We start from the raw sequence: 27,535 nt of genomic DNA, 5'->3' as shown, positions 1-27,535 counted from the left end.
CCAGCTTCGATATCGTGCCTGCCACTTGCTACTTGCCTCGGGGCTAATTCCTGAAGCTCCCCGGATTGAAAACACCGTCCAGCAACGGCCTAAAATGAATATTCGCTATAACATTGGTTTGCAAAGCCTCATTGTACTGAAGCACGGCCCGACATGACGGGCAGTATCTATCACCCCGCAAATTGTTGTAGGGTCTGGTGGGCGTAAGGCTGAGAGTTGTATAGCACTTCTTATCCAGCACATGGTTGTTCGGGCAACCGTAGTAGACTGGACAGTTGAACTCGTGGTTCACATCGTACTGGTCGCCGCATATAGGGCAGTCTTTGTCGGTCTGGCTGTCCAGCTGCTGCTGTGTCAGCTTTGTAAGGCTCAACTCGACGGTGGCGAGTATTTGAAGCCAATTCTTATAGAATGTCACCCAATGGCTCATGGCATTGACATAGACCTGGTCCAATGTCAAGTCCACACTTTGCAATGCGTACCCCGGGTCCCCATCCAAGCCGTGATATGAGAGTTTTTCCCACCACCAATTGAGTTCGAGGGGCAACTGCATCCCCGCTTGTGGGGTCGAAAAGAAATCCACACAATCCTCGATGACGCTCCGGAACTCGGCATTGCTTCCCTCATGCCCCTGTGGGATGTACCCTACTCCCCTCTCAAGTATGGAACCTCTTTCAGGGTGACCATAGATCTCGTACCACGGCTCCATTTGCAGGGAATGAAACAACCTCCCAATCTCGATCATGCGATCGCCAGAGAGCCCCGGGTCGAGTGCCAATAGCTGGAATATAAAGCCCATAGTGTGGGTGATGAAATTCTCGTGCCGTACGTATTGGTCGGGGTTACGACCTCCGAGAATTGTTGCATCTCCCCTGGGTGCCTCGATCTCAGCTCGGGTCGTTTCCTCAAGCAGGTCGGCTTTCAGTTGGTTTACGCGACCGTCCAGGATCTCACGGGGCCACTGCGGGACAAATTCCAGGATATCATACGGACCTTTGCCGGGATTGTAAGGTCCTGCGATATTCTCCGATCTGAATGCCCACATGTATCTTTGGTACCGTTCGGCCTCCTCGCGGAAGGGCTGGTCGTCATACTGTCTTGAATTTCCGTCGTCATCAGCGTCTTCCGCACTCCAGGGTGTCAAGATCATAAAAAGCTCATTTCGGAGACTCCATTCCACGTCCCGAGCCATGGCTCTCTTTAGATCCGTGGAGATGTTGTTGAGAGCAGGGATGCGTTCACCCAGGTGGGTTTCCTTGGTTTCCCATTCCAACGCCGCATCTGGAGGAGGATGACTCGTCTCCTGACGGCATTTGAGTTCGGGTAGCATTTTATCCATCAGGAGCATAAGCAGTTGGTCAGGTCCAGACCACAAGTCGGGGCCAATTTCGCGTATACACTCTCGGTAAATGTCGAGGTCCGGCCCGTCATCGTCCTGTACTTCCCTGGCGTTCGCCTTGGATCTGTATAATGTTTCAACCCGAAATACTAAAGGCAGGCAAGGGTCAGCAACCTTGTTTGTATGCGGTTTCGAACACGATGCAAGTCCGAATCACTCAAGCCTTGTCTTACACCCAAGCGTACAAACTTCAATGAGATTTCAGCTTACTATTTACGGCATGCTCGGGCCAGAATTTCAAAAATTCGAGGAGGTACCTATGATAATTTTGCTTCATCAATTCATAGGCCGCCGGATTATCACTGCCGCTTTTGATACCGATGCGTGATACAAGGTCACGTCGGCTATGAACACTGCCTTGGCCGGAGCTGTCAATTGGCATTCAGTCAGCGCACAGAGTGACCACATCCAAAGCAACCAAGTGCAGAGCCCATTATGACCCACCAGTCCGGACAGCCGAGTGAATACCGCTCCTCGATTTCATCGAGGCAATCAAAACAGCCAAAAAATGGGGCTGGACCCGGATCCTCCGGGTTCACCTTCTCGACCCGGTCGAAGATTGATGCCGGCTGTTGCGGCAGCTGGACGTCATCTCTGCGATTGTATACCCAATAAAATGGCATAGACTGTGAATATGTCCCATCAGTCTCTTCTCAACATTAGCTCGTCAAGATGGAACTTCTCTCGTTTGTTTGAAGATCGTAACAGAAAAGACAGCCTCCCAATGCCCAGAATAAAGGAGAGGGGGGTTTAGCTTGGGCCGAAGTGTTAGAAACTTACACAGCGGACAATCTTCTCGACCTCATGCCCGCAGGTAAGGTAAAGTCGTTTCAAACGGATGCACCTGTGGTGAATTGGTCAGACAGTCCATGAAGAATTTTGCCAAGCTGAAGCAGCGGGCGGCTAGAAGTTCTTACATTTTGCTAAATGCGCCAAAGCTCGTTGTCGAAATGGTAATTGTCTACAGTAGTGAGCAGGTCGGAGTACGTCTTAGCATCCTTTTTGGAATTTTGGTCACACAACTGCAATGTTATGTCGACACTGGGTGAACTATAAATGAATACCTATCCTTGATCCGAGAGTCTTCTTTGTAAGCGCCATAGCTGCGTTTCCCGGAAGCAGGCATGTGGCGCTCACGGCGCGGTAGAGCCCGGGTCGATCGCTTTTGTTTGCATCACCTTCTGTAGTCAGAAACCCAGTCAGCCTGCCGTGAGCTGCACCTTTCATATATGGTTCCGGTAGCGGTAACAAAGACTGACCTACTTCGGTCTGTATAGGTACCCTACTCTTTGCCAAACCTCATTGTGACCTACAACAGTTCGGTTTAAAAAAGAGTTGTTCGCTGTATTTACAAACATACAAGTCTGCTCGAATGCTGCTGAAATTCAGCTGAAGTCTCTTGTAAGTATCACCCATGCAAGAATCAATGTCACAAGGTACCTATCATGAACCACCCCAACCTCTTAAGCAGCGAGTGATTCTTACCTACACAGCTACCTGCAGTTTCTCATATAGAAATAACTCCTCGTTTTATATGTAGACGTTATGTAGTCATTTCTTAGTTTTTGATGCACTTGTGATTCCTCAAGCCATGCAACATCGTTTGAAAACAGTGAACATTTGAAGTGATATAAAGTCACCAAGTCTAGCTGCTGTTACCACAACAGATTGAACAGTTCCCGTCATCAACCCTGACCTTATTTGAATCCGAGCCCTAGCTTCACACATTTCACAGGATACATACATAATTAGTAAGCTATATATTCAGAATTTCAAAGGAAAAGTGTGCCGTTGGCTTCATTTTAGTCCGAGGTGGGAGACAGCCACATTGTGAGTGGGGATGCGTTTAGTTGCCCAGGTGTTGGTCAACAAATCATCAAAACTATGGAGGGTGATTTGCCAAGAACGCATGATCTGCGCACAAGATTGCCGTGATCGGCTTACGGTCTCCGTTCAAAGTAGATCGCCAGAAGTCCTGGAGATGTTTGCTTTATTGCATGGGCCCAGAACCTGATCGTCTCGATCCGTACTGACACCTGGGCAGTTTGGCGGGGAGCGTCGACCTTCTCTCCCACCTACATCCTACATTGCAAGCCAAATTTGATAGTGGATGCAGTTTTCGCAAGCAATAAATAATTGGCGAAATGCTCGTGCTTTTTGGAGACTGACTATTTGGCCGCAAATCGGTGCTGCCTCTGCTGACATTGAAATGGTACGTGGAGGTCTAAGTGGCAGACTTGAATTAAATCTGATTGGAAGTTTCACAGCAACAAGTGAAACACAATTCTACAGGGCTGAAAATTATTTGGCACGGGACTCGGAAAAGAAACCAAACCCGTTCGCCGGCACTCAAGGAGCCTCGACCTGGGCGCCGGTAACACTTCCTGGGTATTTCGGAGGAACTTGTCTGGCATTGTGGAACTGCTGACTGTGCGCAGTTCAGCTTACATGCATGGTGGTTCCAGTGAATTCCTAAATCCGGTCTCACCAGACGTGACGAGCGGTGCCTTAATGCAGGAAAACTGGATGTTTAAAAAGTATAAAAGCAACAAGCCTGTCTAAGTTCGAACTCAGATTCGACTCTCTATCTAGACCCACCATCGACTCAAAGCTATAATCAGCGGACAACATGGCGGTTACCTCTCAGGCTCATCGAAAAATCGTCTTCGGAGCTATGACCTTTGGTCAAAAGGGTGAGTGAGTATCCGCGTGTGTGTATCATGAGTGCCGAGAGCTGATTTTCATTCGTCAATCAAGGCGTTGAACAGGCGCGCATACACGATCTCGAAGTCGCAGCCAAGGCCCTCGACGTTTTCCAAAGCCATGGACACTCAGAAGTGGACACAGCTCGCGTGTATGGAGGAGGCAGCTCTGAGGCTTTCCTCGCCGAACTGGATTGGAAGTCTCGCGGCATTGCTCTTGCTACGAAGTTGCCGCCTGTTGGCGTCTATTTGCCACCATTCATGGACACCAGGAACAAAACCCTGCGTGATTTGATGCGCGAGAGCATGAGCGCTTTGAAGACGGATAAAGTAGATCTCTTGTATCTGCACGGACCAGACCGCAACAGACCATACGAACAAACACTTCGAGAAATCAACGATCTATATAATGAGGGCTGCTTCACCCGGTTCGGAATCAGCAACTTTGCAGCATGGGAAGTCGCACAGATGTGTGAGACGATCCAACATAACGGATGGAAAAAGATCGATGTGGAACCAAGGTATTTACAACGCGTTGCACCGAGCTGTCGAGCCAGAACTTTTCCCGGCACTGAGACACTATGACATCGCATTCTATGCCTACAACCCTCTTGCTGGAGGACTTCTCACCGACCGCTATCAACGAGAAACGAAGGACCACGACGGCGGTCGATTTGATCCTAATCACGCACAAGGTGACCTGTACAGGAAAAAGTATTGGAACGATGCGCGTTTCGATGCCTTGGATAAGATACGCCCTCTCGCCAAATCATCAGGTCTTACAACCGCACAGGCAGCTCTGAGGTGGATCAATCACCACAGTCAATTGGCCACGGAGTCTGGCGATGCTATTATCACTTCAGCGAGCACGGCCGAGCAACTCGAGGAAAATCTCACTGCTTTTGAAATGGGCCCGCTCTCTGATGAGCTCCTGAAAGCGTTCGATGAAAGCTACCTGGTGGTGAAAGCCGACGTGTCTGCATATTTCTTCTAGCATCCGAGATCGAAAAACACTTGGATGAATTGTTTAGAGGAGGCGGCCAGAGGTGGAAATCTCGCCTAGAGAAAATCGTGATGTTTTGATCTCAACTCACCTAGAATTATGTAGCAAGAAGCGAATCTCCCCTCATTCATTGGGCAACCGAATGAGCTGTCATTTGACGGATGGGTAGAAAGTACAGATTAAAGATATTCAAACCGGGTTACTGGAACTGGAACTTGAAAGCAGTTATGAGTACTATTTATTGGTAACGAGCCTGTTGATATTGGCAACCCGCCAGCCTGTAGATTTGACAAGTACAAAATCTCCGAAATCTCATAAACAACACCCAAATAGCTTTGTCGCTGTCCTTTAACACCACCCGAAAAGATCTTCAGGTCTGAAGACTTAGAGCCAATACCCTTCCGCTAACCGTTAATTAACGCTTGCGAACAATCCGCTAATTCCACAACTCCCCTACTAGTAAGTCAGAATATCCACTCACACACCAACCCCCTAGCGCCTACTATAATTTTTAAATACTATTAAAAGTACTACCTAACTTTAAAATTAAATTTCTTAATAACTATTAAAACTATTTACTATTTAATTAAAACTTCTTAATATCTAACCTTTTAACTTTAATATAATCTTCTATTAAATCCTTATCTTTATTTTTAACTTTATTATTATTAAACTTTACTAAAGCTTCCCTTATACTTAATCTTATTACCTTCCTCTCTCTCTTAAACACTATAACATTAATAAACACCTTATTAAAATTAAATACAACCCTATATTACTTCTTAAACTTCTATTATTTAAAAATATTAAAAAAAATATCTTACTCTACCTTTATAATAGCTATATAAAAACCTAATTTATTAAAGTCTTTACTAAATTTATAAAGAAAAAGTAAACTATAAATAAAATAAAACTATTATTTAACTTATATAATTTAAATTTAATTAATATAATTTAATAAAATAAATATAATATTTATAAAACTATTATAATTAATTCTTTATTAAAATAAGATTCTTTCTTTTAAAAATAACTATTATAATAAATACCTTAATATTAATAACTATTAACCTTAAAAAGCATTTTTCTTAATATTTAAACTAAATACTTATTATAAACTATATTTTTAAACCTTAAAATTATAAATATTATTTTATAAATAAAATTATAAATATATAAAAAATTCCTTAAAAATTTCTTTATATTATAAAAACTATTAAAAGTCCTAATTACTAATAATACTAATACTTTAAAACTAAAAATACCTACATTTAAAAGCTATAAAATATATAATAAATATACTAAAAAAGATAAGTTATATATAATTATTAAAATAAGTTTAAAAAAGTTTTTAATTATATAAAAATAATAACTATTAAAAATAAACACCTATTAACCTTTTAAATTAACTAATTTAATCCTTAAAATAAAAACTTCCTATAATTATAATAATTTAATTTAATTATTAATCTAATTAATTTCTAAATATATAAACTTTTAATCTAAAACTAATTAAAATCCTTATTAAAAATTATTATTATTAAACTAACTTTACTTTAAAAATAATTAAAAATAAAAATATAACCCTTAATACTATAATACTCTATTAATATAATTTAAACCTAAAAAAGTTTATTTTTATAATAAACATTTTATTAAACACTCTAATAATAAAGCTATTATCTCTATTACCCTTTTAAATACTAATTTTATTATTATACTACTAATTATTATTTAAAATATTTACTATTTTAAAAATTTAAATAATTATAAAATTAATTAAATTATTAAATATAATACTATTTATATAATAATAATTAATATATATAACTTTAAATATCTTAATTAATAAATTCTACTTTATAAAATTATAATATTAATTCTTTTCTAATATAATATAAATAGTTAAATTTAAATTATTATAATTAAAAATTTATATAATAAAGTATTAAAGGATAAATTAAATAAAAATAAACTAAACAGCCCTATATAAAAGCTTAATTAACTAAACTAACCTTTTAAATAAATAATAATTTTTAAAAAATTAAATTATAATCCTTTTAAATTAATATACCTAAATAATAATAATAAAAAGTATACTAATTAAAATAATATCTATTATATACTTTATACTAAAAGCTATTACTAACCTAATTATTTAAAATAATAAAAACTTTTAAAATAAAAATAATAAACATACTATTATATATAAAAAAGAAAAAGAAATTAATTAATATTATTTTTATATATATATAATTTTTATAGGGCTTATAATATAGGTATTTATATAAGTAATATTAATTATAAGTATATAAAATTATGGTGGGCGCTAGGGGGTTAGTGTGTGAGTGGATATTCTGACTTATAACGCCTCTAACCAGATCGTGGACTCGATGCCCGTGAATCCTAACGGACGCCTCTTCTTGCCACCGGGACCCTCGGACTTGACAGCTATGACAAGATCAGAGAAGCCAATGCCCCTCTCTTGCATCCGCTCGATATCTTGTTCCGTCTCTGCAGCACGCACCACCACTTTAGAACGGGTAGATCCGTGTGGGACACCGATGTCAAGGGTAATCGAGCTTTGACCGGCGGCTGGTTCGAGCTTGGACCCAAGGATCTTAGAGTAGACCTGGGCATACTCGGTCTGCAGGTGCTTGGGTACGAGGATCTCGCAGGAAGCGATGCCTGTGGCACCACAAGGATGTGTCGTCTTGTTCTCATCCTGGCTTGGGACTCTATCTGTCCGCGGGGTATCATCATGGCAGAAGAATGGGACGTCAATTCTGCCGTTGGGAAAAAGCTCTTGGCCAGGCGTCTTGTCTCCGTTGGAGAAATCTGGTCGTGTGACTTTCCACTTGATCTCCACGCCGTCGGCTTTCTTGCGCGAACCAGCAACCGGCTTGCCGAATCTGATACCAAGACCGGCATCTTTGTGGGGCCCCTCGGATAGTCGCTCGTTGACCGTTCCCACCGATTCCTCAGCAGAGTGGGTTGTATCAGTGATTGCAAAGTCGATTAGCCCCGGCTTCTTAGAGCCCCAGAATCTCATTGGTAAACTCTCGTTGTCTAGAGACGGTGGTGTGTCGTACCAGTTGAAGAACTCCAGGTAGCTGCCATCAGCAAAAATTACTAATTTGTTGCGAGATGGCTGGCCATCGTGGTAGCCTCCAGGGGTGACCGTGAAGTTGTCGGTGACCCAGGCGGGTAGGTTTTCAAAGAAATGGTCATCAACAAGGAGAACGACGTGATCCTGCTGTGTGGAAGCCATGGTGCACTTGTTTATGGCTGGTTGTGGGAGAGACTGGTTGATGAGGGGTCGCTGAATTGTGATGAGCTTGTGTGAGGATTGTCTGATGAACATCCGGAAGCTTGAGGTCGAGAAAATAATATTAACTAAGTGACGAGTGCAACACACTGTACATTCTGTTCAAGTGTATTTCTGCCTGGTTGGGAACGTCTGATCAAATCAACAGGTGTAGGATGTGTGAGGCTTGAGAACTTTGGGAGAGGCAGCGGTCGGAACTTTGCGTCTGCAGGGCTACCAGTAAGGTGGCCCACATTCGGAGGACCCCCCGATTCGGGCCACTTTTTCACTAAAACCCGCTATCTTTAAACACTGATTTCTCAATAGAATAATTTTAATATATTATGTAAGTTTCTACGTAAAAGGAGGTCCACTTATTCTTGTATATCAAGGTACTTGAAAAATAGAATTATGTTTCTATACTCCTAAACAATACTTGGAAATCACTTCAATGGGTCAGTTAAGGATTCCACCTATCTACATAGAAACCCTTAACATTGTCAAAACTTTTATAAAGTCTTATGAATGTGGGCGGGTCACCTTACCGCCTGCATTCACGCATGGGTGTGCAGTCGGGCTTGAGCAAACCTTGAGCGCCTCAAACCGACAACATTTTTCTTATTAAGTACGTAAAGAAGATCTTCGTGACTCGGTGAATGAATTTCCAGCCAAAGGAACCTTGCATTTTCCCAAGATTGGTCGTCGTTTTGCAGTTATCTGCTCACGTCACTCAGGGTAGGTCAGCCCTCTCCCAAGACAGCTGGCGCATAGTAAGCCCAGACAGAGCATGGAACTTTGGCCTTTTCCGTGTTTCTGCGGTAGCCACTCTATACTGATGTTTAAGCTTGCGGTAGTTGAAATGGACAGGCATGCAAGGCTGTTTCAATGGCCAGCATCGACTCCTTTCCCTGTGCCTCCCCGCCCCGGCCCGTTTACCTGCTTGGAGGTCGACTGGTCTTATGTCTCTCCACGATACACGTCTACATGCAGTCAATGTACTTGTGCGGATGAATAGGCTAATACAGCGTGGTAAGAAGAGCAGTGCCAAGTGTAAATACATTACATGAAATTCTTTTCGTATTCCAAGAAGTCGCGCTTAGCAATTGTAGAACAAGACCAATGCGCATACATCAATTTCCACGTGAACTTCTTAATGACTCCACGTAAATTGTCATCCAGTCTATCTTTCGGTGGCCTCCTTCAGGTCTGAAGTCAATCCCACTGCCCTCGACGTAGTACATCTTTACCAGCTCAGGCTCCCTTAATAGCCCCAACTGTTCCATCATCGCCTTTGCCCTCATCTTCCATGACCCTGCCATACTCAGAGGTCTTTCTCTCAATAATGATCGGGTAGTGGGCCACGCGGTCCCCATCAACCGAAGAGCTGTCGCCTTCTTTACCCCCATCTGTTCCCCCAGCCCCTGAGGTTTCAGCTTTATCCATACCTCCACCCACCTGCGTGACATGCTGGCCGCTGGCATTGGCAACTCCGTTGTCCAGGTCAGCCTCACCAAGTGTCCCCATCCCATCTTGCTCCAAGAGGCCGCCTTCCATGATGACGCGCAATTCTAGGGCCTCATCCTTTGAGTAAACTCTGAAGCCCACGATTGCGATGGCGTTCCATGGGTCAGGAGTGTCGGCGTCCTCGTCGTCAGAATCGTCGTCTTTGGATTTTGCGGACGCGGGCGTGATTGGAGGAGCTGGGAGCAGGGCGCTTGTGGTGTCGTCGTCCTCGTACAGGTTCTCGTAATCTTCGACGGGAGAGTCTGACGAGTATCCATCCGAGTCTGCTGCTGGCGAGGATGCCTTCTTGTTGCTGCAGGAACAACATTGGATCTTGAGCTCTATTGGCTTGTTCCCTGCTGCAGCCTGGGGTTCATTGACAGTGAAATTAGGCTTGCTCGCGTCCGAGAGAGTATCAGGGGCCGTCTTGATGGAGGTTGGGGGGATTTCCACCCTGTCTTGACCGTTGGAAATGAGCTGGGCAGGCTCAGTCCGTGGACTATCCTGTGGCGTATTTTGTGCTGTGCCGGTAGACGAGCTTGATGCAACCGAAGCATTATCGGCGTCAACACCGGCTCCCAACTGTCTCGCTTGCTCTGTCAAGTCCTTGATCTCGGTCTTTATGTCTGCAGCCTCCTTTGCAGCCTTCTCTTCTTCGGCCTTTGTCTCCGCCGCTTGCTTCTCAGCCTCGGCTTTGGCCTTCTTCTCAGCCTCGGCTTTGGCCTTCTTCTCCGCCTTCAGCTTTTGCTTCTTTTCCTCGTTCTTCTTCGCCTGCTTTGCCTTTACATCTCGTCCTACCTGTCGCCTCTCCCAGGCTTTCCTCCGCTCTTTTATCCGAGCCTCGCTGGCCTTCTTGCCCTCTGCTTTCTTCCGAACTTCACTTAACATCTTCAAGTGCCTGGCAGCCTTCGAATGGGCGAGATCGTACGCTCCCCCGACTTGGGCAAGCTTTTCGTTCTGGGACCGTCCCTTGCACTGTTGTTTAATGACCTCCTCTGTGCTCCAAATGCCGTTGTCTCGCTCGCCAATGACCGAGATGAATACTACATATTTTCCAGGAGGCATGCTCGGCAGTTCGACCGAGACACTGCGGTCCATGAGATAATTCCCATGGCTGCGGACTATGTAGTCCTCTGCTCCGGGGCTGCCCTCTTCGTGCAGTCGGAACTGGAGGCGGAAGTTGTATTGTCCTTGCAAACCACGGAAGTAACGCGTGTCCAGCTGTGAGAGGACGAGGACGATTGGCGACTCCTTGGTAAGTTTTATGAGGAATTTCTCGTTGTACTGCGGCTTCCAAGGGACCTCGACCCCGGCCCATCGCTGGCACGACCGCCAGTCTGGGTCCCGGAACAGACGGGTGCGGTCAAAGTGCTGGTACTTGCGAAGCAGGTCATCGTAGGATATCCAGAAAGTTGAATCGCTGCCGAAGGTGTGGTCGAGCTCTTGCTTCACCTCTGTGGTCCATTCTTTGGAGCCATCAGACCACGCGCCCTCCCAATTGCCCTTCTTGACCTGGCCCCAGGGGTTCCTACAGACAAGTCAGAGTTGCTCGACTTCACATGTTGCAGGATGCAATGCGTTTGAATTTGTGCTTACCTGAGCTTGCAGAGGCGCGTACCATCCTTGAGTGTCCTCGCCTCCATAATAACGTACGCGTGGCCCTCGGAGATTCCGTCTCGCTCACCATATCCGCCGTCAAGCAGACCGGTGGAGCAGCCGAAGAGGAATTCCTGGTTGACCTTGCTCAGCTCGTTGTCCCAGAATGCATCCGTGTCGAAAATGTCACTCGCGAGAAGCTCTGTGGTGACGCCCCCTGACAGGTCTTCGAGTGCTTCGCCGATCCAACCCCCGTGGAGGCTGCCGTAGTCGCCGTGTGCCTTGGCGTAGGCCTTTTCCAGCAACGGGACCCATGTCTCGTTCTGATCCTTGTTCTGCCCAAAGAACAAGGCCTTTGACCCGGTCTGGTATGTCTCGCGGTAGACACTTTCAACGTCTTCTCGGTCGATCTGCTTCAACATCTCTCGCTGCATGGACTTCGAGTCCCAGCACGGTGACTTGAGGAAAAGCTTGTCGTCCACGATGGAGTAGATCCACTCCCCGTCGCGGTAGAAAACGAAGCCATAGATTCCTATCTCTGTCGGGTTGAAGGGTTGTGTCAGCAAATATTCATACATTTCCAACCATCTACGGAGCAGCTTGAGCTGAGGAGCGTGGGTCTCTACTATACTCACTGGTGTCATATTCTACGCAGATTCGTTTGATGCCGCCTGGCACATTGGCTAAGCCCGTCAAGCTCGCTATGAGCCAGCAATCTCCGAGATTACCCTGCTTGATATCTCCAGGGAGGATGTTTTCCATGAAGGTGGGCTTCTTGAAGATCTCGTGCACGCGTTTGACGGCTTTGGGGATGTTCGCCGAGGGACTAGCAAGATTAGAGTCACAGATTTTGAACCTGCTCGACCCCAGACTATTCAAGCAATAGCCTTTCTCCCATTTGAAATCCCAGTCCTGAGAAATGAAATGTCAGCTCAATTTTGAAGTCATGATTTTCTGGGGCAGGCGTAAGGCCTTATATGCCAGCAGCTCTAGAGGACCAACCATTGAGCCTGGGCGGACTGAAAAGAGAAAACCGACAGGCGCGGGGTTTCATAGACCTACAATATCCCAGCCAGGGTCGCGATAGCGACTGTTAATCCTCTTGCACTCGGAAATGATCTTTCGCACTCTGCGCCTGCATTCCTCGGCAGCACGCTCGTAGCCGGCGCCCAGGAGTTCATTGCCGCGCTCGATCGAGGTTGACGCAGAGGTGGGAGAGGAAGGAAGCACCGTCAAGGCTTTACTGAACTTCTTCTGTGAAAATCTCTCCCAAATCTTGTCTATGCCTTCCTGTGGTGTAGTCTTTGACTTTTTCTTCTTTTCTTTTGTATCCCCTCCGGCGGCGGCGGCTTGAGGTGCGGGAGCATGAAATCGTCGGGGCGCGGTGCTTGGTGTCCTCTTGTGAGACCGCCTCTCACGGTAGCTGCGGCGGGGCGAAGACGGTAGAGAGGACTCTGAGTCCGAGTCCGAGGAGACGACGTCGATATGACTCTTCTTGCCCATTTTGGAGTTCCCTGTGCAGAAAGAGGCAATTATATCTAGTTGCAGCGTCGTGACGTGAACAACGGCCCCAGATATTGTTGGCCGTCTCGGTGATCTTCCAGTGGCGTATCAAAGCAGGGAAGATATTCGATGCAGTGAGTATTTGGCGATACTTGGGACACTGGTGCCTATGGGGATGGTTTGAAAAGTAAGGCGAAACGCTAATGCAAATTCTACTTCAATGAAACAAGAAATGACAGGGGATAATTCATCTGGGCTAGTTCGATTGTGGGAAACACGGCTACAATCCAGATGTCCCCAGATAGCCGTTGCTGGTTCACGCTTGCGTCAAATATGGCAAGGCAGATGTGGCGAAAACTGACTGAAGATCATCTGGCAAGGATTTCATGAAGCAATTTCTACTCCTCAGGTCTGTTCTAAAAGCCTTTAAGAATAAACCAGACAGGTTCCTATAATGGCGCTCGTGCTGGACATGTAGGACGGTCGGACGCAGGCCCGACCTGCGACCCGGAGGACGGCAACGGGAATGGGCCCGCAGAACGTCGCAAGCTGAACTAGTCATTCAGCCAGCCATGCAGATGCATGTGCGCATAGAATGAGACGTGGGCAGGGAATAGGCGTACTACAGATTGCAGTGAACAGAGACTACCTGATTCCTGTTGGGAGGCAACGCTGTCGATGTAGTCGACACATGACTGAGGATGCTGAGCGGCCCCTGCTGCAGTTTCTACAAGGTTGCTGCATATTGGGGCGAGGAATGGAGTGGAAGGGTCGCTGCAGTGCAGATAAGTTCGAGGAAAGACCCGGGAAATGGTGCCTGGAAATGGCCCCTGGAAATAAAAGATAATGTCGGCCAAGCAGTTGGGGGCCAGCTAGCGCAGCTGCTGTGGAATAGAGGGCTTGGAATTGGGGCTTTGGACCCCGGATGCAGCGGATCATGTGTTGCGGGAATGGCGAGAATAGAAGCAGCCCGGGGGCGAAAAGGAAAGCGAGGGGGGGCCATTCACCTGCACGTTGTTGATATGATAAGATAGTACAAGCAAAGGACCATCTTCGGGTGAGGGTCAATCGTCTAGGATCATATATTTGACATGGCCACGATGCTGAGGGAGTGTAGGGCATAACCTGACGGCGATCCGATATCAATGTCAAAATCCAAGCACTCGGGAGTCAAAGTTTGAACTACAGCCTAGACAGCCATGCGTGTTCTCTTCCGGGCAGCCCCACTGATCACCGTTTGTACTCGTAGACTCGGGTGTCTGACATGCATGTCTTCATTCATGTGCACCCGCTCTGAGTTTTGCATCATTTTTCACCTGCGAACCTGCAGGGCGGCTTCATCACCGGTTGCAGGCTGTTGTGTCCCCCACGGTGTTCTAAAATCGGCACCTGCAAGGCCCTCTGCAGCCGGGTGGCCAAGCGAGGATGTGGTATCCAGCATCGACCTGCTGTTCCAAATGACTCAGCTTCTTGCTTGCGTATCTTGAGTGCACGACACGAGCAAGGACGAGCCATCATCGGTTTACATCAACCTGCATCGGCGAAGCATCGCGATATCGCGATCCGCCGCCGTCTCGGCTCTGTTCTCCCTCCGCCCGCCTGCGCGTATCGGTGCTCTCTCGTTCCTCATACACCTCCGTAGGACCAAAGTTCGTCCACCCCTTGCTCCCCGAGTCAAGTCAAGCCCCACTAATAACCCTCCGCCATGCTGCCGGCCACGCAGCCGAAGACCCGATCCTTCCGGCGGCTCGTGCGGCGGGCCGGCCCCGACCTCACCTCATGGGTCGCTCCCTTGCCCAGCTCTCAGGTGTCCACACATGGAAGCAGACGACCCGTAGCTGCGCTTGTATGGCATCGCAGAGTCGGGAAACAGTGCGTTCCGATGAAGGCAACTGCCGCGCCTGACACGCAAACTGGATTCACTTGATCAGCTTGTCTCCCGGGGTACGTATTCTAGAAGTCGGTTCGTCCGTGTACTATGCATGCACCGATTTAGTCAAGCAGTTCTAAAGAGTCATGTCTTGTCACCTGCATGCCTCTTGCCACCCCATCGATTCTCACCGCATTTTTCCATGAGTGCTGCTCTTATTAAGTCCCACTGTACGTTCCAACTTCCAACTTGTAGTAAGTGCCCGGTCTGACACACCCAGCCTGCCGTGTGCCACCCTGGGCTCGGGGATTGTCTTGTCTCCGGACTACCCAGGGACACGATAATCAAGTCCATGTGTTCCAAAGTACACGGGTAGCCCGCTGTGACAATACCATAATCTCAGCAGCAGTATCCGAGGGCTGAGGTCTGAATTGTACATACTGGTCGACGAATGATGATATCTACTCAGGTATATTTGCCTAGGTAACGACAAACAGGTGAGGCCATGTGCCATATTTCTGCTGTCTTCACTTCCTCGCCGTATAGAACTCAGCCAGATGCTCTGGCTCTCTCTCCTTCACTCGTGTTGCTATCCCGAAGTCCCACTTGTTGGCGTCTACCAAGTTTATCCTGGGCATCGTAGAATCTCCAAGACAGCTCTCTCTTAGCCCGACGCATGGCTTGCATCGTCAAGCCAGGCAAAGTAGTGAATCGCCACCAGGGATGATAGAATGCCTGCAGTGTCAAGGAACTCAACACGTGATAACACCCGCATAGATAGCAGTGATTCGGAGGTGCTCATTGGCCAAATTAATTCAGGGCCCGAAGCATCAACAGTGATCGCATCGATCGTTGGTGGTGAATGGTTGGTTGCGTGTGCACAATATTGAGCAGTGATGGACAGGGTGAAGCTCCTCAATTTCAGGTGGTCTCATTTCTATTCCCCATACATATAAAACGTATCGGCCTTCATACAGTGGTAAATGCTCAACTCCTCGGCTTTAATAACCCATGTTCTTCAGCCACGAGCTATCAATATTATCCCAGGGATATTTCACTGAGCTTTGCAGGCACGCAGACGGCGCTCACAGCGACTGTTGGGGAACATAGGGTAGTAAAAATTAAGTCACTCAACACATTTCGAAATCTCCCTGCATGCATTCCTGCATAAGAGCCATTACTGAGAGTATAATTCTTGAAAGGGTTGTTCCGTAAGCTTGTACATACAACCCCTCCAGGGAGTATATTCCAAATTAATTTCTCCTTCTCATTAGTGGTCCATGGGATGTCCTCAGCCAGTCTGGTTGAGCTGGCTTATAGTTTGTCATAATGGCTTTAAAGGATTCTTTTACCAACCAAGGACACACAACATGTCATAGGAGACATTATTGCGTTTTACAGTTCTTGTTTTCTCAGGTGCTTACAGATCTCCCAGACATTAACTACCGAGAATTAGCATGTGCTTGACCGGGCATAGTAACATGCAGAATTAGGCAACCAGTCAAGTGTAAGCCCTGCAGGTGCTGTTTCCGAGAAGGTCTCATTCTTCAAACACCGAGGGAAATTAAAAGCAACCACGTCACCAAGTTGGCACCCAGCCGCTTCCTGAACTCCACTACATAGGAGCCCGGGGAGAGGCTAGGAGTTCCAGGCCCACGTGTTCCCCGCTCCGAGCGGTCAGTGACAGTTGTGATCAATGCTTATCCTAGGTTTCGGATTGAATAGGGGAACGAATGGGGATTTGTAATCGGACAGCGGGCGCGGCACGGACTTAAGGTCGGATGGCATCCGCAAGCATCATTTGAAATCAAATGCCGATCTAAGTCGTGAGTTAAATATAAATACGACCGAGGCATGGAGTCAAATCTGAACGTGCCAGACATGAATACTGTTCATCCACAGTTTCCATAATAGACATTACGCCTGACTCGGACTACTGCAAACTTTAATTTTCAGCAAGATCGTCTTGGATTTTGGCTGGTCAAAATGGCACAAAGTCAACATCCCATCATCGTGCTTGGCGCCGCAAATGTACCTCGTCCCAAAACAAATGCTTGTTGACTCTGAGACTGACCGACGGAAACGATCAGGTTGGCGACGCCAAGGCGGACAAGTTGGTTAAATATGATACCCCTGAAGAAGTCAAAGCCTTCCTCGATACCTTCTATGAGCGGGGTGGGCGCCATCTCGACACATCCCGTAATTACTCGCCTGGAGCACCAGGCTCGTCCGAGCCCCGTCTCGCAGCAGCAGACGCCGGGTCCCGCTTCAATATTGACACAAAGGTTCTCGGAATTCCTGGTAGTGGGCCCTTCCACACTGCTCGGCAGATCAAGGAAAGCATTGATGCTTCCGTCGCGGACCTCAAGCTACCGGAGGGCGCCAAGATTGACATCATGTACCTGCATGTGCCTGACCGTGAGACGCCGTTCGAGGAGGCATGCGGAGCCATCAACGAGGCTCATCAGCAAGGCAAATTCAAGCGATTCGGGTTATCGAACTACACCTCCGACGAGGTTGAAAAGATAGTAGCCATTTGCAAGGACAAGGGCTACGTCGTCCCGACCGTCTACCAAGGGCAATACAACCCTCTGGTCCGGAGCGGGGAGGACACTCTGTTCCCAGTCTTGAGGAAGCATAATATCGCATTCTATGCGTACAGCCCGGCGGCCGCAGGTGTCTTCGTGGGGAATCAGAAGACAGCGCAGTCTGGCAGTCGGTTCGACAGCTCTGTGAGTGGCACCCTCCAATGTCTTTCTTCCCCCGCTGTTTTCACCGCTTTGTATATCTGTTGTCGTCATGTATATTCGGAGACTGACAATATTGTGGCAGCACCATGTTGGGCAGCTCTATGCAGGCTTCTACTCCAGGCCCAAGGTCGCAATTGCTGCGGACCATGCCAAGGAGGTAGCTGCCAAGCACAACATCAACGGCCACGCGGCTGCTCTCCGATGGACCACCTTCCACAGCATACTAGACCGGGCCAAGGGCGACGCGGTCATCATCGGCGCTTCCAGTGTTGCCCAGCTTTCTACAAACCTGGACATCATTGACCAAGGCCCGCTTCCACAAGAGCTGGCGGAGGTCCTCGATAACGTCTATGGACAGCTTGGGGACGAGGCCATCGAATATCACATGTAATGCATAGATGCATATGCTTGATTTGATCCGGATTACATAGCCAGGGACTCACATGGGTTTCATTCCTTCCACATTTTTGATACCATCTCTAGCTCGACATACGCATGTAGTCCAATAGCCAACGCATTGAGATTCAATCTGCGCAGGTAGTTCGATCTTTCACCTCAATTTCTTGACTAAAAAGTATCTATCTGCCTTTCGAATTTGAAAACTTCCCTATGCATACAAATACATGCGAATATGCGATGTAGTAAGATGCTTCCCCCAAGATGTCTCTAATCTGCAAGTTGAATGAGCTGGGATCACCATCTCGACTCTTTGAACTAGGCCCCAGGCTAACAAATAGCTCCTACTTGATCCATTCAACTTTGCCGAGAACGGATGCGACCATGGGGTCTGATTCTGTTCCATTGACTTCGCCTATAGAGCTTGTCAAAATCATGTTCTACCCGGCAGTACTTGCAATTAACTCACCGTAACGCAGACATTAATTCTGTCTCCCATCCAGGCACCAAACGTTCCGGACGAATCAGTTGGGTCAAACGATCGCTTCCAATTGTCAGGTATGCAGACCACTCTCGCAGGACGGCATCGCGCCATCGCGCGAAAGAATCCATCCGCTCGGCGTTGGAGGAAGCAAAATGCTGCCTGCTGAATATGACATCGAAATGACGCCGACCGATCCAGCCTCGAATGTTCTCGTGGTGTATAATCCATAAGGCCCTGGTCATCCCATCTGATAGGATGCCGCCGCTCCTTTGGTGATCCCACATATCCAGCGGGAGGTTGTTTCTGCGCCGAGTTATGCCCAGGAAAAGCTCGCCAGAAATGCGCAGGGCGTGAACTCCGCCGGATGATTCTATCGGCCCCGTTGGTACTTCGTGCTCCTCGAGGTTGCTCACAGAGAATAGGATGCAACCCAGTCGCTCAGGACCATACATAGTCACCCTGGGCATGTTTTCGCGATGGCCGCGATGGCCGCGATGGCCGCGATGGCCGCGACGGCCTCCGCTGAATGGGAATGTAAATGCCGGCATCACCAGATTAGATCAGATGAACCCTCTCGCCTTCCGGCAGACTACTTGAGGGTCCCACGGGGTGCCAGCAACGCCAATCCGCGTTCGCCGTCGAGGGATGAGAGGTTGGATAGGTTGCTGTAAGCGTCGGGATTTTAGTGGTGGCAGGCTGCAACGACAAGAAAATCTGGATTCAACCGAATTGGATGTCTCTTTCGATATCTTCTTTTTTTCCCGGGGGTTGGGGAGAGGATTAGGGAAGGTTTGTGAGGGTCGAATGTCAGGTTTTTAGACATTACTACTGCGTTGCGTTCCTTTTATATCGATAAAAATTCGTCCCTATTTCTTCTCTCAATTTTGTGTTTTCACTACCGGTGCAAGTTCTATGGCGGGCTCTGTCTAGGCTGTCCACCGCTTGTGATAGCGCCAGACGGACCCTCACCTGCACACATCCCAAGGCTCATGTCTACAAGTTTGGGAGTCGCATGATCATTGGCATGATAACTTATCCGAGCTCTACTTTACCACCGTGCAGTCCGACGAGTGCAATGGGATTTCTCGTTGTACTGTGATTCGACTTCGGCCTGGGCTCCGGCAATTCTTTTTTAAAAAAGAGAGGAAATTCGCGCACCCAAAATCAAAAGCTGCACACATTTCCTACTATTCAGCCAATCAAAGGACAGAGCCTTAAAATCTTTATAACTTCAACAAATACCTACTATATAATTTTAAGAAATATAAACAGGGTGGGTTGGTCCTCTAGGAATTTAGGTTGTGCCTACCGGCCCTATTTATAGCCTTTCGCTATACTTTACGCTTTACGGCTTGCCCCCTTCGCTCTAGCCGGCTCTTTCGTGGAAGAAGTCTTATATAAACTACTTACTTAGTTAGTTGACGGTGTGCGGCTTCTAATTTTAGATGTATAAATTTTTATTATCTTAAAAAAAATTAAATATTTAAGAGAATAAGTTAGTCTACTAACAACCCTAAATTAGTTAATGTGGGCGGCTTAGATTCCGACCACCCTCTAATTCTAACTACCTACTTTTAGTGTAAACTATACTAAAATATACCTACTTTTTAAACTACTTTATTAAATTTAAATTAAATCTTATAATCTTAACTTTAAACTTTATAAATAGTTAATTAATTATATTTTTATATAAAAATACTAAATAAATATTTAAGTAGTAATATTACTTTAAAAAGAATTTTTAAACTTAAAAGTTTAAAAATATTAAGAATTATTAATAAAATATTAAAAGTTTATAATTAAGTTAATATTAAATTTTATTATATAAATATTAATAATAAAATTATAAGAAAATTTATTCTTATATTATAAATATTATATAATTATATATTAAGTTACTTTTATTAGTATAATTTTATTCCTTATAAAATAAATATATTAATAGGTTTTTAAGAAAACTTTTATAGGAAAAGTAAAGATTTTAATTTTTAAAAATATTATTAATACTTTTAAGTAAAACTCTTATATATTTAAATAATAATAGTATTAATTAAGGTTTTTAAAAGAAAGTAAAGTTATAACTAATTTATTTAATTAGTTATAATTAAAATAAGTTTATAATAAGAAATATTAGTACTAATATATAAAATTCTATATATTTCTTAATATTTTAAAATATTTTAACTTTAAAACTTTTTTTAAATATATTAAAATATAAAAATAAACTTTTAAATATTTTTATATAATATTAAAGTTAAAATGCTATTTTTAAAATTTAGGTTTATAGTTATAGAATTTTATTTAGATTTAATAAGGTGGGGTAGAAAAGCAGGAGTTTATATAGAAAAGGCGGTCGGAATCGGGGGGTGGTCGGAATCTGGGCCGCCCACGTTACTTAAGTAGTGCTATAAGACCACCTAGGCAATACCCTATGGAAACCTTAGAACCCTCCAGATTATAACAGAGCAAAATCGAAAGTTTTGTCCAGCAATACTGTTGACGCATGAAAGACTGTCTTATTGGATTATTTTCATTAGAAGGTACGCGTGTTGTGCAGCCTACGGCTCCGACCGTGGCAAGATCTAGTGGAAATGAGCCATAGCTACTTGCGATATTAAATATTTCGAAAGCTAAAACCACCCAACAGGTTCTCCAGGTACCCCTAGGTCTCACTCGTGATTCAAGTAACGTGGTTTTGAGATAAGGAATGTGTGGTGACTGGCAAGAAGACGTGAGATGACACGGCAGACCCAGAATTAAGTGCCTAGGTAACTTCAAATGCCGATGCCATTTTTGTCAAGGTCAACCATTCTCTATTCTGGTGAAATTTGTTAGCGTCAAGTTTGTCTTACACCCTAGGGTAACTTCGATACTGAAAATTCGTGGAGTGGGAGGCCGGCGTACCTGTGTCGGTGTCACTCAAAATAGTCGCACTGGTCCCATTTTGCGGGAATGTTTGGTTGCCAGTTGTTGGGGGCAAAATTCCGCCGTTGACTTGTGAGTCAGGGTCTAGCTCAGGAAAGATATCGCTGTCAGCTGCGCCTGTCTCAGTCGCCGGGGCATCTGCAGTAGGCGTAGGCGTAGGCGTAGCAATCTCCCCGACGCTCGAGCTTGTCGGGGTGTGTGGGAACGTGTTTGCCGTCGCAGTCCTGTGGACTGGGAAGAAGCCGGTGGTACCATTAGCTGGTTGCAAAGGGCCCCCGGTTCCAGTAGCCAGGGCTATGCTGCGAGTGATGGTCCGCGTCGATGTTGATACCGTTGTGGTTAGAGTAACGTTCAGAGAAGGCGATCCGTTTCCGACACTGGGAAATAGCGGCTTGTCCTTCTGGATGCAGCCAACGTCATAGTACTTGACATCACTGTGTCGGTCCTCGTCGAAGTTTTCGGCGAGAGACAAGTCGAATAGCATGCAGGCTTGGTCGCTGAAGCCAAAGCTCTCGCAGCGATCACTGCTGGCACATCGGGCGGAGCAACCCGAATATGATGCCAGTTTCTTGCTCTCGCTCCAAAAGTAATTTCCCCTGTCCCGGTCATAGCCGTTCACACCACAGACATCAGCACGGCGGTTCAAGGTCACAAGCGGCATCCAGTGTGGCAATAGGCCGGCCAGTGCGGTTGTAGGAGCAAGAGAAACCAACAAGAAAGAAATCTGGGTCAACATGGTCTCGTCAAGAGAATGAAAGAATAAAGTGAGTGTTAATAAATGACAGTCTTTCGAAACGAAAGCAAAGAATGGATGGTTGAGCTACACAGAACCGGAAAACAGTCTCTGAGCACCTTTGCTTCTCTTTTTGTGCAGCTGGCTTTTCTTATACAAGACTGCCCTACCAATATTCCCTTCTCAACGCCTCGTAAGCTATGAGCGGAATCCCCAACTGCCGTCCGAACCTCAGTGCTGGCCCGAGTTAGTCCCTGCGGCGCTGAGTATTAGCAAACGCCTCCCGCTGTGCCTCTTGAGCGTCTTCGGCAAAGATCAGGAGAAAACCACCAGGCCAATGCGTGTTTTCATCCGAGTGTTGCAGTGATGCGGGATCCCGACGGTCCGCCCGTCGACGGCGTGCTGAGTGCCCGGACTCTAAGGCAGGGGTAATGACATTGTACCCTTAGCCCAAACAGATTCATACGCAATTGCCGACACTAAATAGTAGATCGCCAGTGCTAACACGTGCCCTAGCCACTTAGCAAAACCTCCACGCCATGATTCCAAAATGGCCCAAGCAAAGGGCACATGCAGTAGTGGCAGCAAGTACGCCTTGGCCCGGACATACTAGTAGGTTTCTTCGGATTGTAGTTGATTTCCGCAGATTCGCGGGAGACTGGATGAGTATGTAAATACATTATTCTCTGTAGTGCTGTGTCATTTTGGCACCTGAAAAGCTCGTGGTTCCATTCGAGGTTTGATAAACCTTCTTGTCCTGCTTGCCTGCTCTTTGCCGTAGGGTAATGAGTTGCTTGTTGTTTCGTCCTTGGACTCCTCGAGTCTGTGTCACTCTATCCCATAGGCTTCTCCGAGCTGTCAATGATCAAGTGGCTGTTCGGCTAGGCTAGCCACTCCCTCCGCCACGCCGGCTGGACACGACCTCGGCGTCTCGGGGCTAGCGAGTGCCATGCTGCCAGGCCAGAAGATGTACGGAGGTACCTGGATAGGTCATTCTTGCCCAGGTGGCTTCGGCGTCGAGTCGACGGCTTTCCTTCCGAAGTCCGGCTGCTCCTTAGCGCCCGCAGTTGGAGTGGAACCGAGCCTTGTCCTAATGTGATCTCGACAGCCTGACCCAGGCGTGAACCCCACAGAAACCTGATCTCAGCTGGACATGTCAATCTTGGCGGCCGAGGAGTACTCCGTAGTCCACAATCACCAAAGGTGACGGGATATTCAAATATTTACCAACACAATATCCCGCCAAATCCCCCGAATCAAGGAGATGTCGATGATACAGGATGTACAGGGGATTATGAAGGGTGTGTCTTGTGGTCGTCTCTGAAGCACTCGCTCCACTGATCCTCTCCGAGATTCCCCATCGGCGGGCCCTTTGCCTCCACTTATTTGATTGTGGGCGGATTGCGACGATTTCATCGGGCCCGTGCTCGGTCGCGATGCTGGTGGACTATATACAGATTATCACTCACCCACGTGGGTTCAAAATGTCACCTGCTCTTTCAAGCCAAGTTTTAAAGCCTAAGACATGCCATTTTCAGGGACCGGTCTGCTTGTCAGGCTGAGTGTCATTTTCTTTGCCAGGTACTGACGAGCGGCATGATTGTTTCATTTTACTAGGGAGACAAGCTGCCAACTCTGGGATTGTGGGCGAGTCATGGTTCCGGTGACGTGAAGAAACCTGTGGGTTCTAAGGGGTTGGCATACCCACATGCCGAAGCAACCTTGGACGAGGTTAAACTTAACCGCGAGCGATCTTCGTTCCTCCAATATCAAACCTTGGCCTCTAGGGCTCCTTCATACTGTTAGCCGCGAACGAGGGTCTGGCACCTTCGGCTCGCCTCGGCCAAGATAGCCGCGGACCGGTCAATCAGTGGTGATCACGCCTGCTGGGCGGCGGTGCCGACAGTGCCACTCCTTCATCAACAGCGAGGTGGAAGAATTTTTCATCACGTCTCTCGGAGAACCCAATCACTCCGATCTCTCGCGTTCGGGTTCCAGCACACGGGGCTGTCCACCCAAACGGCTGTCAATATCGCTCCCAGGCTGTCTGTGGCGGAGACCTCACCCAGTTACCGGGGACAAACCCGGGGCCCTCCTGAGTCGCACATGCGCGCCTCCGGGATGCGCCGTCAGCAACATATTGGTCTCGTGGGCTCTGGGGTCCTGTGCTGCGCTTCTATTGACGTTGATCTCTGGGGCGCAATGCCGCAGACTCCGGGCGGTGCTTGCGCATGAATATAATCGGCCTCCCCACAGGCAGTGGCACGTCGTTCACGCGGCAGCCCAGAGCTCTCATCCCTGAAACAATAAAGAACAGTTCAATGGTACCCTGCGGCTCAGGGGCCACCAGGCACCATCCTCCCGGCATGTTGACTCGCGGCCGCGCGCAACACGAAAATAGGGCCTGTTTCAAACGCAAGGCGCCAAGTGCTGGAATTCCAAAGCTGCCCCAGAAGAAAGCCCGCCAAACTGCTTAAGCGAGTTTACCACGCCTGTGGGACTGGATAAGGGCCCTGGGAAAGGCCGTGGAAAAAAGGCTTTGACGTCAATATCTCCGTGGGGCTGGGGTCTCGTTTGGTATGTGCTCGCCGATGCAAAGACTGGGGTGATCCTATGGATTGTATTTCGGACGATTGCCCACGTTCCCGTCACCGTCCCCAGGATCCAGATGTCTCCCGAGCCCTCGTCCCATCTGACCCTCTTGCCATTTTCAACTCCAAGCCCATTTTATTCGCCCTCAACCGTTTAGCGGTACCGCGCGCTCGTTTCTAGTCCACTGTTGGGTCGCCCTGATGTTTATGCGGAGGAGGGAGAAGCTGGAACCGAGAGATTCACGGGTGGAGATAGGCTCACCACATGTGCAGGCTTCTCAGAAGTCGACCCTTCTCAGCCACCGCGCCGCAAGCCGCCCAGCCCACACGTCAGAACGCATTGGCAAAGTCGACTCGTATGAAAGAGGTGGAGCAGCCTGGCGATAGCAACCAAGGACGATGAGGCTCGATACGTTACCGTCGACGATTATTTTCTATGTCCTTCTTCTCACCACACCGACACATGCCTCTGTCGACGTCGACTTCTCGGCATATCCCGCCTCGGCACAGTCATGCCTTACACTAGCAGTCGATACCTCGGGTTGCTCCTCCGAGAGCACCGTTTCTGAGATGAATGACTGCCTCTGTGGCAACAGTGGTGACTTCGTCCTCGATTCGGCGAGGTGCCTAGGGAGTATCGGGAGTAGCGCCGGGACAATGAGCGAGGTCTACGATATCATGCAGGAATCTTGTTCAGAGACCAAGACACCACTGAGCGTATCGGAGGCCCAGTGGTTCGTGGAAGGAAAGAAGAACCAGGCTGTCACCAGCACTATCACAACAACAATAGGGACTATGGTGTTGACATACTCGACGACGATAACACCCACACCCACCACACCATCAACATATACCACAGCAACATCACACGCACAGAGCAACGACGACGATGACAACGCAGAGGACGACGATGAAAGTGAGCTGTCGCTAAGCGCCAAGATAGGAGTGATAACGTCCAGCATTGCTGGTGCAATGACGCTCGCATGTATCACATGCATGATTATTTTCTTCACAAAACGAAAGAAGGATAAGCTGCTGCTCGCCGAGGCACGCGCGGCGGCAGCACAAGCCCAAGCCAAAGACAAGGACCAGAATCGGGGCCTACTCAGCCCGGGCGCCGTCACGCCGGGATTGCCCAGCCCAGCGGGACCTGGAGGGGTGGTATCAGGGCACGAGGGACAAGTGTTTGGCGCAAGCGTCGTGCCGCCAACGCCGATATATACGGGCCCTGCAGAGGCCCAGGCCTGGAGAGGAGGCGACCGCGGCCTCACAGACTCCCCGAGCGAGCTCAACGGCGACAGTGCCGTGTTTCAACTATACGGCGACCAACCGCAACGAGACTTGTCAGCGTGGCCATCGCCACTCACGCTGCCTAGCAGAGGCTTCTCCCAGGGCCTGTCGAGAACCACGACGCTCCGCAGTGAGTCATCCTGGGCGCCGTCGCCAGCGTCCGCCTACGCCTCGTCGAACGCGCTCGGCATGTACAGCAACGGCACGGCTGGCGCATCGAGGTACGGCGCAGACTCGGTCGTCTCGTCGCCCATACTAGCGAGGCAAGGCACGAATACGTCGCGGACGAGCTGGGCCCACGACAGGCCGTACCAGGAGGAGCTGTACGAGCTGCCAGGTATGGAGGCTCGGAGTCCCGTAGAGGCGGACTCAAATCCTATAATGACGTTGCCGGAGAGCACAAACGATACTGCCGGGAGATCAACGCCGCCCGAGTATTCGTCCGGCGGGTGGGTAGACCCAAATACGGACAAACCGCCCCTTTGATGGAACGATCGTGGTCGACATCTCTGTGAGATAGACTCAGTGGATGTTATAATGAATGATACGCCTAGCCACGATAAATGTACTACTTTGTAATAACCTCGCCTGTTGTAAAGCAATGTTGTTTTATGTGTCGTGTTGTCCTAGGGTGTGTATCATTGTCACTGATTAGGGTTCCGAGAGAAGCCTCATGTGTGAGATGAATTCAGATGAGGTCAAAGTACCAGAGGATGTCAAGAGGCAATCAACAGCATTTTCCAATGGTGCGGCGATTTGCCTCTATATAGACAAGAAAGTCGCAGACCGCTTGAGTCGTAAAAGGCTATCTATCATTCGGAGTTTGTCAATCCTGGAGCTTGTTGGACAAATGCCAACAGAGATGCATGGACAGCTAACGTTATGAGGCTTCTTTGGTCACGGACTCTTTCGCAAACCTGATGTGGACCCATACTATATTTCGTCTTATGCTTTCTTAGTGTGCATCCATACAGCATAGCCCTATGAATTAATCAGAATAAGTTTAAACTAGTGCTTTCTAGTGTTCACTAAACTACCATTTCCCTACTGTTGAAGTGCCCTCTAGCACTGTCTGTTTGTACTAAGTAGAACTATACCAATTTTAAGCTTTGACAGAAACTAAAATAGAGTAAGGCCAGTACTAGCGCCATGGAAGCACTGGGTTTAATGTTGTTTCCAGGAAACCCTGTACAGTGTGTTTCGGGGGGAATAGAGAAGTCCTATAAGGCACATCTTATAAGGCGCCCCTCGTAGTTTCAAAACTAGTACTGCAGCGCTGCTAAGCCATTTTGGTCACGACTAATTGCAGTAGCTTCTGCCTTGTAAGACATTGAGGGGAATATGGGCGCGCGCTTTCGTCAATTCTAGTTACACTCCTGAAATGCTCACAGCCGAATGATCCGAGGAGTCCAGGTTGCTTTGATTTAGGGCGAATAGTGTGAATGTACAAGGCATCTGGAGCACTTGAACAAAACTCAAGCGG

The 27,535-nt window shown here is 47.5% G+C and overlaps 8 protein-coding genes across 8 annotated transcripts; 3 read left to right on the top strand and 5 right to left on the bottom strand.

Moving 5' to 3' along the window:
* Positions 1-43: 43 nt before the first annotated feature.
* Positions 44-2,757, bottom strand: KVR01_013701 (uncharacterized protein; the record flags this gene model as incomplete). Its single annotated transcript, XM_044794755.1, has 5 exons — positions 44-1,488; positions 1,610-1,767; positions 1,844-2,025; positions 2,180-2,243; positions 2,681-2,757. 5 exons carry the CDS (start codon positions 2,755-2,757, stop codon positions 44-46), a joined length of 1,926 nt encoding a protein of 641 aa, XP_044637346.1.
* A 1,271-nt stretch (positions 2,758-4,028) lies between these two features.
* Positions 4,029-5,095, top strand: KVR01_013704 (uncharacterized protein; the record flags this gene model as incomplete). Its single annotated transcript, XM_044783258.1, has 3 exons — positions 4,029-4,092; positions 4,235-4,571; positions 4,606-5,095. The coding sequence occupies 3 exons, from the start codon at positions 4,029-4,031 to the stop codon at positions 5,093-5,095; spliced, it is 891 nt and encodes a 296-aa protein (XP_044637349.1).
* A 2,371-nt stretch (positions 5,096-7,466) lies between these two features.
* On the bottom strand, positions 7,467-8,375 carry KVR01_013669 (uncharacterized protein; the record flags this gene model as incomplete). The annotated part of the gene is made up of 1 exon (XM_044791415.1): positions 7,467-8,375. One exon carries the CDS (start codon positions 8,373-8,375, stop codon positions 7,467-7,469), a length of 909 nt encoding a protein of 302 aa, XP_044637314.1.
* Positions 8,376-9,662: 1,287 nt separating this feature from the next.
* On the bottom strand, positions 9,663-13,013 carry KVR01_013702 (uncharacterized protein; the record flags this gene model as incomplete). The annotated part of the gene is made up of 4 exons (XM_044791306.1): positions 9,663-11,442; positions 11,511-12,048; positions 12,146-12,422; positions 12,573-13,013. 4 exons carry the CDS (start codon positions 13,011-13,013, stop codon positions 9,663-9,665), a joined length of 3,036 nt encoding a protein of 1,011 aa, XP_044637347.1.
* A 3,856-nt stretch (positions 13,014-16,869) lies between these two features.
* Positions 16,870-18,024, top strand: KVR01_013698 (uncharacterized protein; the record flags this gene model as incomplete). The annotated part of the gene is made up of 3 exons (XM_044791359.1): positions 16,870-16,914; positions 16,974-17,615; positions 17,716-18,024. 3 exons carry the CDS (start codon positions 16,870-16,872, stop codon positions 18,022-18,024), a joined length of 996 nt encoding a protein of 331 aa, XP_044637343.1.
* Positions 18,025-18,494: 470 nt separating this feature from the next.
* On the bottom strand, positions 18,495-18,980 carry KVR01_013686 (uncharacterized protein; the record flags this gene model as incomplete). The annotated part of the gene is made up of 1 exon (XM_044787373.1): positions 18,495-18,980. One exon carries the CDS (start codon positions 18,978-18,980, stop codon positions 18,495-18,497), a length of 486 nt encoding a protein of 161 aa, XP_044637331.1.
* An 864-nt stretch (positions 18,981-19,844) lies between these two features.
* On the bottom strand, positions 19,845-22,099 carry KVR01_013663 (uncharacterized protein; the record flags this gene model as incomplete). Its single annotated transcript, XM_044795030.1, has 2 exons — positions 19,845-19,849; positions 21,448-22,099. 2 exons carry the CDS (start codon positions 22,097-22,099, stop codon positions 19,845-19,847), a joined length of 657 nt encoding a protein of 218 aa, XP_044637308.1.
* A 3,062-nt stretch (positions 22,100-25,161) lies between these two features.
* On the top strand, positions 25,162-26,538 carry KVR01_013687 (uncharacterized protein; the record flags this gene model as incomplete). Its single annotated transcript, XM_044785391.1, has 2 exons — positions 25,162-25,428; positions 25,702-26,538. 2 exons carry the CDS (start codon positions 25,162-25,164, stop codon positions 26,536-26,538), a joined length of 1,104 nt encoding a protein of 367 aa, XP_044637332.1.
* Positions 26,539-27,535: the final 997 nt, after the last annotated feature.

Source organism: Diaporthe batatas, assembly GCF_019321695.1.
Source record: "Diaporthe batatas strain CRI 302-4 chromosome Unknown Contig00030, whole genome shotgun sequence".
Taxonomy (NCBI): domain Eukaryota; kingdom Fungi; phylum Ascomycota; class Sordariomycetes; order Diaporthales; family Diaporthaceae; genus Diaporthe; species Diaporthe batatas.
The sequence above is the reverse complement of the archived record's forward strand: the minus strand, read 5'-3'. Positions and strand labels throughout refer to the sequence as shown.